Raw genomic sequence first — 12,653 nt, 5'->3', positions numbered from 1 at the left:
TGTAAAATAATTTCGAATATACTTTTAGAGGATAATGAAAAACACGAGTTCGTCATCGTGATGACCTAATATATGATGCTTTTAATAAATAAGACTCTCCCTAATTGGGATTGCCATTAAAGATAATTAAACGATGACCTAGCGACGAAGGGTCGCTTAATTGATATCGTTGATATTAAAAATATATTTAAATCTACGTTTATATGAATTATTTTCGGCGACGGAATTTGCCTCTCTTTTTCTTTTTTATTTTTTTCTCGTGTTCTTTCTTCTTTTTTCTTTTTCCTTCGCAGGTAATACTACGACTAAAGCTTTCGATATCGGAATTTCTGATAGCTCTCTTTGACAAAGGCGACGTACGAAAGGTGGGAAAGAGAATCGCGAGAAGCAACAACGTCGATTAACGAAAACGTCCGTCGACGAGATGGGTTCAATATTCATAGGCACGATCGAGTCTCATAGAATCGATCGAGAATGACTCAAAAGAAGAATATTTCGATAGGAACAAGAGAAAAGAAGAAAAAAGGAACTCTGTTCAATTCGTACGCTCTTGTGTATCGATAAAACGGAAAAAGACCGATTCTACATCGTGAAAATGTAGATATACAATAGCGCTCAAAACACAAAAGCGAATCTCTCTAACGCTAAGTGCGTCCACTAATTGGATGACCAATCCGTTCGATGCTCAGAACGAATCGAAACAGAGATTGTTATAATTAGAAACAAATCGAATATTCAGAAACAAGTAACATATATGTACCTACCTATTCTCAATTCCTTATCAGGAATACGAATTGAAACGAAAACGATATTTTGTTTCTTCGATCGAGCTTTTCGATATTTTTGATAATATAATTCCATGATATCTTTTTAAAAATTTTTAAACTTACGAATAGATATCATATTTTACTCGAGATAACAAGTCAAGAAAAAACAAAAATAAACGTCGCAATTTGAACGTGCTTTTTTTTCTTGGAGATACTAAGAAACGTCTATGACTAATACGTATCTCTGATTTACAAAGACGTTTACTTAGAAGAATTACGTCATCCTAGCAACGTACCTGATCAAAGATATATTTACATTTTTCTTTCTCTCCCTTTTTCTCTTTCTCTCTCATGTAAATATGTATATATACAAACACACATTGTTTAGTGTGTATAGAAGAAATCAATTATAGCTGGTTCGTTTTATTTTGATGACCCTCGGAAATTCAGAGGACGAACTAAATGCCTGAGGCATTGTGATCCGAAGTTCTAAAGGTCGTCTCTTTGGGTACGCGTGGTGGGGATGCCACAAGGAGACGAACAACAGAATACGTTTAACGATCGAAGAGTACGTACGTTATTTTCACGTCCTACCAATTTCGCACAAAATATATTCGATTAATACATTTTATCTTGTACGTAGATAAAGGAAATGTGCATTAGATTGTACTTTTTATTACTAAATATATTTTCAGCCTTCAAAGTGTTTTAAATAAAGTGTAAAATTGATTGTCGGTCATCGTGGCATTCGATGCGTTAATTACGTTCAACACTCGATAACATATAGACATCGTTATTATTCGCAATCACTTGTTGAAGATTCATCGATCACTTGGAGGAGACAAAAAGACAAGGTAAGATATTTTCTCACCTGTGTACAATTTCCTGCTGTATCCACTCTCTAACTTTAATATGGGTGTCAATGGTAGAACTGGAATTTTCTCGAGAAAGTTTTGACCTCCTACCGAAGTTCGAATTGTTGTCGTAAGCCTTGTCACTTTTTATCACCTCGTTCAAATCCGGCTTACTATCGCTCTTATAACCGAGGTCGCCATAATGGTTTTCTTGTTTCTCTGTCTTGGGCCTCTTGGACGTTTCGTCCTTCTGACTGAGACGTCTTTTAAGAGGCTTTTCATTCTTTTTCGTTGCTTGACGCTTCCGGTAGAGATAAAGGAAAGCGGATAAGTTGATCAGGAGGAATACCATGCCAAAACCAATCATCATCGTTATCACCGAGGAACTTTTTAAAGAACTCGATTCAGACGTGGTACTTTCAAGATTCGGCTGATTCGTTGTTATGAAGAAAGGTATCAACTGTTTCTCTTCCAAATTACTTTCAGTAATACTCGATGGAGTCTTCGTTGTAAACCTAACGGAAATCATTTGATTTTAGTAAATGATTAAAATCGTTGATACCTTTTATCTCCTTAGCAGGAAATAAGTTACGCGTAGAAATAACTATATCACCAATATTAGTTGTTATATTTGTAATATACTATTATTTATTTTTTAATGCATTTTAGAAAAGATCTCATTTTATCAACCGGTTTTTTCAACTTGAAGAGATTCATAATTTATAAAACGATGACAGTATTAAATAGTATAAAGATTACTAGATATAGATATTAATAAAAATATAAATATATTATAGTTAATCGCTGACCAGGCATTGTGGATGTCGTAGTTCTTGTCGGAGCTGCCATTCGCGTATTTACCAATCACATCAGCGAAGTCGAGGATCGTAGGTCGTGGACCCTTTGGTCGACTAAACATCGGAATGTCTTTGTTGGGATGCCTCAGCATGTTAGGAAGGTCCTCATTCCAGAATTGCATCTCAGCGGAACGATAGTGAGAGCCGAGCTTTGGTGGTATAGCTGCAACGAAAGAATTTCATCCCGTGGTCAACGAAGACTTCTTGGTGACTCTACGTATATATCTATACGTGCACAGGTATATATGTACATGTATGTTTATTCTCCAACGTAGCATACTTACTTAAATTAAAATAAGTTTGATTTCTCGGGTTGTATTCCAACCAGTCAAGCTCGTACTGTCCCCATTCTTTTAATCCGTCGGTCAAATATGGATATCTCTTGGCTGCGTTCGGGTTTCTATTTTACGAATGTATACAGAAATAAAATTTTCTCTTAATTAAGATATATGCGTATGCAGAAAAGTGTTATTGTTATCTCGAAAATATATCGTTAAAAAATTCGTTTGACATTTAGTATCTAGGTATCTAATACTCGTTTCATACATATATAAAATCTATATCTACGCAGATATTGTTTCATTGTTAATTAGAAACTGTCATACATTATACGAGAGATGCATAAACGTTAGAAATGTATTTACCGAGATTGTCCGTACATGTGTAACAATCGACTTGCGAGTATAGTGTTCGCTTGCAAACAGTGCTACTAAACAGCTTTGTTTCACTTAATTGGATTGACCCAGTTAAAGGTGATCCTACGATGCATATGTCGCGATGCATATGCATCTATGTATCGCATAGCATTCTATAGAGAGCACTCAGAGAGTGAGCGAGATCGAACCGAGAATTGTAAACGAGGACGAAAAATGGAAGACATCGTGTCGAGAGTTCACCATCGCGCAACCTTTCTCGAGTAAAATTATTCTCAAGCGGTGAACTTGAAGGAGAAGCCATACTGACGAAACCAAAACGACAAGTTAGAATAGAGTGCACGACTGACGGATTGCGATTAATGTAGGAAAATGGAATGCGAATGTAATATCCGAGGACAGAAACACTCTCCTTAGAGTCATTCTTCAGTATTACTGATCTAGTTTATCATTATGCATTCCTGATGGATCTACGGATTTATCAACTCTAAGTCTAACGATTTAGGAGACGTAATTTGCTTCGGACGATATTAGATAGGATCAATTTTAACTCGCGGATAACAAACTTTATTCGTAATTCTGTCACGTTTCGAATAGATTTATCAGATTTCTACGAGACAAGAATAGAGATCTATCATTTTTTTTTTTTTAAATCTCATATCTCACTCTCTCATTTTTCTTTCTTATAATTTTTAGCTTATTATATCGTGCATGAGATTAAACGTATGTAGTAATCATATCAGTTTAAATGTATATATGCGATTTCTCTTCTAGCCATTATCCACGTTAGAAATTTTTGCTAGATGTCAGTTAGGGAAGCCAGCTCAACTGGATTACCATTACCATATCGTTTCGAGTAGTAAACGTATAAATATTCAGACGTACTAGAGTTAATTGAAAATCGTGTTTTATAATACGAGGAACCTCCGTGAAACGGTCGGCTTCCCTCGACATTCCACTTTTCGTCGAAAGCGGATTTTCGTAGCACGTAAAATGGGTAAAACAGGACCGTCGCCTTAGATTCGCTTTGAAAATCGTTTCGGTCCGGCCGAAAGCCGTTTCGAAAGTGCCGCTAAAGCTTTCCACTACCTTCCTGAACAGCCTTCCTTGTTTTCCTCCTGTAGTCCTCGTAAAGCAATTTTCCAGGGCTGGCACTGGCTGAAATAGGCGTGCTAATGCTACCTACAAGCGAGCAGTAAACGTTCGACGTATGTTTATATCTATACATATAATATAACAACGCAATATAACAACGTGTACGTTGATTCCATTTTGTTTCGCGGTCATTGCCCTTGTTGGAGAGTGTAAATTATCGCTGACATGTCTGCAGCGAAGAGACTTTTGTTAGCGGTCACTCTCATGTACGATCATGAGCTCTGGAATGGAGAGCGTTAAAGTGCATCGTCATAAAAAAATCCACGAGCGAGTTATTTTGAGAGAAAATTTCTGTCTCATCGATTAGACAGGTATGAAGTCGTTATATATTAATTACATATTAAAGTAGTTGACTGTTAACGATTTAACGAGCACGTCATCAGAAATAAAATTCATTTACGTTCACTTTAATAAATATATAACATCATGTTTTATTCCATCGACATTTTACGTGTTATTACTGTTTAAAAAAAAGAACAATTTTTTTAACGTCATACCTAGACTCTATCATAATTACATCGTAATACCGAACATATTATATCTGAAATTTGATATATGAATATTTTTAGATATATACTATTTCAAGCGAAATTAAATATGAAGGGAATATCATCGTAATACCATGACATTGAAAGCAATAGATATTTCGTAAGTTCCTTTATTTGTTTGTTTGTTTTTTTTTTCGTCCGCAAAACATTAAGAAACGTCTGATGATGAAAGTAAATTAGCAATGCTTGTGATTCGTTCGTTCGAAAAATTCATTGTTAATTGCATAATTTTTCGATATAAACGATCAGACTTACCCGATATACGCGAAACTGCACCACCAATTCATCATGGCCTCGGAAAACAATGTCTCGCCGATGTTGTATCGAGTACGCAAGTCGTACTTGCTCTCGTCGAGTGGAACGCCGAGCACATAGGACAGCTCTTCGCCGTGTATCGTCTGTTGTCGTTGTTGCTGTAAAATAACGAAGCGACGATATCGATCGATATGTCCCGCTTTTTGTTCCGTGCCCTACCCTCCTGATATCCCATTCAACGGCGTCGCCGATAATTATACGAGCCTCGAATAACATCACCGAGAGAGGTTAGTGCACGAGAGAAATCAGAAATAATCATCCGGCCGGGCCATCGGATCCAGCTTGGGAATATTTAAATTAGCAGCTTTATCGTTAACGTTCGCTTCTCATATGTACATAACTGTATACAATGTGAACTTATATGTGTGTATACATATATCACAGATTTACTTTACATTTTCAATTTGAAAAACTTATTGCTTTAACGGATGTCGAGTCTATGTTATAAATTTATATTTCGAGCTTGCGAGTTCTCCTACAAAAAATTATATTTCACTTAAAAAAAATTTTTTTATTAACGTCGACAGATGGAGAAAAATTTCGAAGGGAAACGTATATTCGACTTCGATGTTTTACGTGTTACACTCTATATACGTTTTATTTTCCATTCGTGAGTTATCCTGTTGATTAAGAGCGTCTAAAAATTTATCCTCAAAGTATATTCCAGACTATATACCACTCGACTTGAAGTATCATTATTTCGAGCTAAAATATGTTATCTCGAGTGGACGATATAATCAAAAGGATTCTGCTCGTGTCTTTGCGTGTATCGCGTATTTCGTTTTACTCGATCTTTGCAAATGTTGTTGAAACTGTCGAGTGGAATTAAATCTACTCGAATTATTAATCGCATAATTTTTATTATTAGAACAAAAAAAATATTCAACGTAATTAATTTTTTAGCTTGAATAAAAAATGAAACACCCGGTATATGGATCCAAAATAGAAATTTTTCACAGAAGCCAATCCGACTTCTGTCGGTTTTTTCTATCACACACACACACACACACACACACACACACACACACACACACACACACACATATATTTCCCTTTCTTTCTTTCTCTATCTGCCCTCCGGTATTACATGAAAACGAATAGTACGTGTGTGCGTGCGCGCGCATATCTCGTACTTCGGTCAATGCGTTCGGGAATTTGCGACTTTAACGTAACGATACATCGGCCACGTCATTGAACTTGGAAATGGAATTCCCCATATTTATGGTGCACGATGCGCCCATACGATGCAAATATCCGTGTCGAAGGGGCAACATTGGTAGTCGAATACGTAATATTTACCGTATTTGCTGTATTTGCCTGCGGTATCGTCATATAATACCATTTTCCACTGCACAATACGGCTCTCGTAACAATTCCCTTTTTTCGGTAGGGTGAAAGTGGCTTTTTTGTATTCGTTTGTTTTTTTTTTCTTCTTTTCGTTTATTTGATTCCAATACGTGAACGTTGGTAGAATAAATAGTACGGTTATTGGTCGATACACAGTGTATATTACATTTAATCCGGGTATGAAAAATATTCTCGTTTTTCTTTTTTCCAAAATTCTCTGAGAAAAGAAACGATTATATTGTTATTGTAACTAACATAATTTTTCTGATATCAACTATTAAAAACAGCTAGTTTTCGGTTTTTGTTAATCGAAATCAGGAAACTTATTTGATTGTTATGCGTATAAGATTTAAGACGAAACGTGTAATATGTTTTGGAATATTTAATCAAGAAAATATATTTGATTTGATAGAAATAAAAGGATCGTTTTAAAAGTTCTTGAACATCCTTATCGAACGCCATAACGCAATACAAATTTATAGCGCTCCGTTGACTTCACAAGCGTCTACGAGCCTAAAGAGACCTTTATGCTGATCAACGATACGATCAAGGGTCGGTAAAGTGTACCTACATCAACACCGAGTCGAGAGTATTGGATAACTCGGAAAATAAAGTACCAGATCCAATCGAAAAATGAAACTTTAGTTCTACTCGAAAACCGTTCGACATTTCGGCCGATTTAGTCTCTGTGTAATAGAAATCACAAGGATAGTTGGCCCTAACCCAAACAGACTCATAGTTTGTATTCGTGTTTTTCTTTTCTGTAGTTTACGAACGTAATGATTATTGTTAAGCCAGTGAACGAGAAACTCACAAGAGCGAGAGTGATAGAGAGAACCAGACAGACAGAGAGACAGATAGAGACAGAAAAAAGTAAGCTCACAATTTTTGTTGTATCTTTGTTTTTTTTTTTTTACGATAATATATCGTAAAAAATACTTTCGAATAACGAATAAAAATTTCCTGTTATATTATTTCGATCGAGAAATGTATGTGCAGTCATTATAATATATAATATATCTATACGATTTAAGTAACTTGTGTTTACGTAAAAAAACGTATTTATTCCATTAAAAAATATGTCAGTGATTTTGAAATTTTCTTGACGTTTCCGCTTATCGGCATTTCCCTAAAACATTCCGACGTCTTCCTTCGAACTCCATCAAACTCTATACATATAACTTTTTCTTTTTTTTTTTTTTCAATGTATTTTACACAAAGTAAATCTGTTCACGTATAAGTACGTAGATTGAAATCAGGCATCATGCGTAAGCGAATATATTTAAAAAAATAAACAATTAAATAATACACACACACACGCATATATATATACGTATATGAATATTTAAATAATTAAAAAATTCTATCGTATAATAAAGTTTCGACGATTGATCCGAATATCGATTATATTAAATCGACTTTCCCTTTCAACACTCTTTAGAATTAATTAACATATTCCTGGAAGTCCGAGGAGTAGTCGATCTATCAACGTCAAGGTAAGAAGTAACTTACGCCGGAGTAATCTTGCATAGCCTTCGGATGGGAGAAGACGTACATGTAACTATTCGGGTTCGCCCTAGAATGTAAATTGGCGGTCATTATCAACGGTGCGACTGTACCGCTGTCAGAGAGTGCTTCCAGGACCATGTCCCTATTCTTCGTCGCATAGTCGTCTGTAAATTCACCGTAAAAGTCTCCATAGTGTTCGAGAATTTTTGATAAGACGAGTTCTGGCTCAAGCTCGTGCGTAGCCTGAAAAATTGAAGAGATTTTTCTTTTTCTTTCATTCTTTTCGAAATGCATTAAATTCAATTAACTTTATACCGATAGATACTAATCTGTTCTTAAATTAAATACTGTCAATCGTAATTACGATTCGTATAGTACGGCGATACGTGTTTTAAAGTTTTTGCAATTATACAAATCCTTTGTTAATATAATTGGAACGTTTAAAAGAAATGACATTATACGTATCAAATGAATATTTTGATTTTCGATCCAGATAAAAAGTTTATTTAGATGTATATTTTTTATTCATAATCAATCATTGGTTATTAACGTTATTAATCATTTTGAACGCGCATATCGTGTATAACTGTACGTTGTAACCTGTAGCCGATTTCACTTTATATTTTTTTAATTTAATGATATTATACGAAAAGTATTCTTTTCAACGTAAAAAGATTGAACACGTAACAACCATAAATGATGATTCTTACCTTAGCATGATCTCGAAGAATTTCATCGCGTTGATTATCTAACAAACCATGTAGCAAGGCAATGGGTGGTAAAATGTGAAATTTTTCTGACTCAGTAACGCCGTACATCAAGTCGAATCTGCGCAAGTATTTACAAGTGGACGTATTAGAGAAATTTCGCACGAATACCCTAGAGACGCATTCAAAGCGTGCTGCTTTCTACCATAAGCGGCTCCTATACGATGCACGGTTATGCGGCGAAAAGGATTAATCTACTGCGCGTACCCACTTGCCGCAATAATACGCGGTAGTACGTAATACCGTGGTAAAAGGTGGGTGCTCTTAAAAGCATGCGACTAGGCGAGAGAAGCGTTACGAGTATCGTTTTGTATATTTTATCTCGTATACTCTCTCCATAGAGAATATATACATATAATATTTTCAATATATTCTCTATACATTTTGATGGATTTAGATGTATTGGGTTGATTCATAAATAAGTGAGGTATAAATAACATACAAGTAAATAAATAACATATATGTAAAAAGTTTATTACAATGAAAGGGCACTTATTTATAAATCAATCCAATAAATTATATATTTAGATTAGAACTAATGTACCGTGTACGAACGATATAAGATAAACTAACTTTTTACATGACGATATTATTTAATTCCTAATTTTATATAGTAAAAAAAAAATAGAAATATAACAAAGTTATTAGAAATCAAAGCTATGTGTTAACATATAGTAAAAATATCAATTAATTATCTATCTAGTAATATAGTTAAAAATTGTTTAAAGTCGATTGGTTTAAGATCCGCTAGAAATTATTTTCTCTTAATTACTCACAAAATCACTAACCTGCCAAAAAGTTGTGTATTTTCCATGAGATTAATAGGTTTATCCGGTATAACTGCCCTGTCGACAAGAGGTGCAAACGCCGGCACGTATTTCGGCTTGTGAATCTTCACGTTTAAAAGAGCTTCGACATCTTGAAAGCGCAGACAAAGCGCCAAATCGCTGTCGGTCGTCGTTGGACAATTCAAAGCGTGCGCCACCTGCAAAAGGAAGCGATTTCTGCAATTTCTCTTGAACAGCAATGAACATTCCTGACCTATCTCGAAGCTCTCAGGACGATAAACGATCATTGTGTTTTCTTTTTTCTTTCTCTCTCACCAACGTGGAATTTAGATCGTGACACCAGTTTATTCTCTGAACGTTTCTTTGTTCGATGCAACGGAATGGCTTACATTCGTATTTGTTTTCGTATTCGTATTTTAACTGGAAAGTTGCGATGCAAATGAAACTCTAATGAATCATTTGGAAGATTAATATATTAATTAAATGTATTTAATTGTCTTTTTCTTTTTTAAAATTTAGATGAGATATGACATAATACAAGCGGATTATTTATAATGGATTTATAAATTAAAAGAGTTCCAATCAATAAAACCCTTTTCGTTCGAGAGCTTAAACATTATCTCGATATAGGGAATATTAATGAATTGATTTTATTAAAAAGAGACTATTGAGAAAGTTAAAATTTTAAAGCAAAGTGATAAATTAAAAAATCTATAATATTTACAGAATTTTTTAATTTGGTACGAATCTATGTACATAATAATATCAGTGAACGTTTACCTTATTATATATGATATTACTTTTTTAAAAATTTTTCAAGAGAAAATGAACGTGAATATAGAAATAAGAAAAAAAAATGATGGAGACTAGTAGATACATACATTAACAAAATTAAGCTTTTTTAAATATAATTGTTCTACTGAAAGAAATAAGAAATTTTACGTCCATTTTTCTCGACGCGAGCTCACTATAAAAGTCTTGTGTTATAGTATACTGATGTTATAATATTCTCGTAAAGATATGAGAGAGAATGAGAGAAACAGAGACGAAGTCGGAGACAGACAGAGAGAGAGAGAGAGAGAGAGAGAGAAAGAGAAAGAAAGAGAAAGAGACGATGAGAGAGCTTAAAGAGTAGAGACGGTGGAAACGCAAAGGCGTCGACCCGTGTTGCACCGATGCGTTTAATTTCGCGTTCGAGATACGTAAGAGACTTCCTAAATCCTCTCATCCCTTTGCCGACGACGGGATCAAAGGCGATGAAAACCTTTAGCGGGCCTTCGAGCGAACTCTGTTCTTGTCTCCCTATCCCCACTATTACTACCCCCACGTTATACAGAATTTCGCGGATTTTACTAAGAATACCCTTTGATTCCTTCAATCTAATAGACCGTTCACAATTATTTGCCTTTTTGTCTAATAATATTACGACATGTTAAAACGACGTACAACTCGAAAATATTTCCCTTCTCTCTTTTTTCATCGATTTTTTTTTATGCGTGAAAATGATTAAAAATAAAAAAGAGAGAAAGAAGAAAAAAGAATGCAAAGCGAATGTTCAAAAAATCGTTCGTAATAACTGACGTAAAAATCTGGTAAATATTTAAAGAATAATAATCGATTATCGTTTAAATTCGATTAAAATAAAAACGGATTAAAGATTTCATTATATCTGGCACATATTTCTTAATGTAAATTTCAAATTAATTACTACTAATGGTATGTTAAATAATTCGAATATTTGCTTGATAATGTAACGCAATGTAAAGGGAAAATTCTGTGTGTATTAATGATATGAAAAATATTGGTACTCTGCTTACTTTATTAATATAAATGCGATATTACAAAATCATCATATTTTTTTATTCGTCTGTTTATGTGAAAAGGGATGCGTTTGGAACGTGACGTTTAATTATTGTAATCAGGAATATATTTCATGTAACCACATTCAAGAATGAAATTTCGAAAATAGAGATATATTACAGTAGAAAGTATATATCTAAAACAAAAAAAGAAGTTGTTTTTTGCGCGATAAATTCTTTCTCTTTTTCTCTCTCTCTCTCTTTCTCTCTCCTCACTCTTTCTTTCGCGTAAATCCATCTTCCATTCGAACTTGATCGATGAAACTAGAATATATTCTTACCTGCTTGGTAATTTGCAGCGGCGCCTTGCCAATGGCGTCAGCGCTCAACGCCGAGCCGGACATCAGAATGGCTCGCTTGAACAGACCTGAATGTTATAAGAGACAGGAACGATTAATAACTTCTCTGCTTGCTTGCCGTGGTGAAAGAGGATGAAGAAAGTGAAAACAAAAGGAAAAAAGAGAGCAAAAGATGAACAAAGAGGAGAGAGAACAAAAAATGATCTTTCCCTTCTTTCTCAGCTGACCTCAACGCAACGTAAAAATACAAACAAGGGGTAAAATGAAAAATTACAATACCATTTTCCTCTTTTCCGTTTATATATACATATATACGTAAACGTAGCCCAAAATTAATCCCTTTACAAGTTTTAAAACATTCAAGTTCGTTTCGTTTAAAAATTCAATTTTCAAGTTTTCTATTTAAGGAAGGAAAACAAAATCAAGAACTAGAGAAATTAATCCTGATCGTGGAATACTTTTTAACATCTCAACTTCAAGGAAAAAAGGAAAGAGAAAAAGAAAAGAAATTATCTACCCTTTAAGAACACTCAAGAGAAGTTCGAACTATATAGTAGATGTTGACGTTGTAAGCTGTATATCGATAAATCGTCGTTATCATCTACCCTTCGAAGTTGTGGGGTTCTAATATATTTCATAATTATTAGCCGGAGAGGGTGAATTCGTCGATCGTGTTGGTGTCAATGACAGAAAGGCAAAAAGCCTTTACTTTCGATGAGTATGAAAAATGATCGAATTTTGTCGGGTCTCTTCGTAAAGTGTGTTCGTCAACGAGTTTCTAACGTTTAGGGTTGGACGATGGAAGTGGAGATTGTGTACGAGAGAGACAACCACAGGATCGACGAACGCGTTCATGCGAGGAACGTTTAGACCGTAACACGTACGGCCAAGCTGTGCTAGGAACCCCTTCCTAGTTACGCTCGCAGTTTCACCCT

General features: G+C 34.7%; 1 protein-coding gene and 1 long non-coding RNA gene across 6 annotated transcripts in view; one reads left to right on the top strand and one right to left on the bottom strand.

Annotated features, from left to right (window-relative positions):
- The window catches only part of LOC127065596 (uncharacterized), a 70,871-nt gene that overhangs the window by 4,394 nt on the left and 53,824 nt on the right, over positions 1 to 12,653 (bottom strand). For all 5 annotated transcript variants that reach the window (XM_050998144.1, XM_050998145.1, XM_050998143.1 and 2 more), the window contains 8 exons: positions 11,701 to 11,786; positions 9,561 to 9,757; positions 8,716 to 8,833; positions 8,009 to 8,248; positions 5,090 to 5,247; positions 2,763 to 2,878; positions 2,431 to 2,641; positions 1,639 to 2,136 (listed from right to left, as the gene is read on the bottom strand). In XM_050998144.1, the coding sequence (XP_050854101.1) occupies positions 1,639 to 2,136; positions 2,431 to 2,641; positions 2,763 to 2,878; positions 5,090 to 5,247; positions 8,009 to 8,248; positions 8,716 to 8,833; positions 9,561 to 9,757; positions 11,701 to 11,786 (1,624 nt within the window). The remainder of the gene's footprint in view (positions 1 to 1,638; positions 2,137 to 2,430; positions 2,642 to 2,762; positions 2,879 to 5,089; positions 5,248 to 8,008; positions 8,249 to 8,715; positions 8,834 to 9,560; positions 9,758 to 11,700; positions 11,787 to 12,653) is intronic.
- LOC127065621 (uncharacterized) lies at positions 1,329 to 2,922 on the top strand. The gene is made up of 2 exons (XR_007782144.1): positions 1,329 to 1,621; positions 2,419 to 2,922. It is a non-coding gene; the product is annotated as an uncharacterized LOC127065621 (long non-coding RNA).

This window comes from Vespula vulgaris, chromosome 8, assembly GCF_905475345.1.
Source record: "Vespula vulgaris chromosome 8, iyVesVulg1.1, whole genome shotgun sequence".
Lineage (NCBI taxonomy): Eukaryota > Metazoa > Arthropoda > Insecta > Hymenoptera > Vespidae > Vespula > Vespula vulgaris.
Note: the sequence above shows the minus strand (reverse complement) of the source record. Positions and strands in the feature narration are given on the sequence as shown.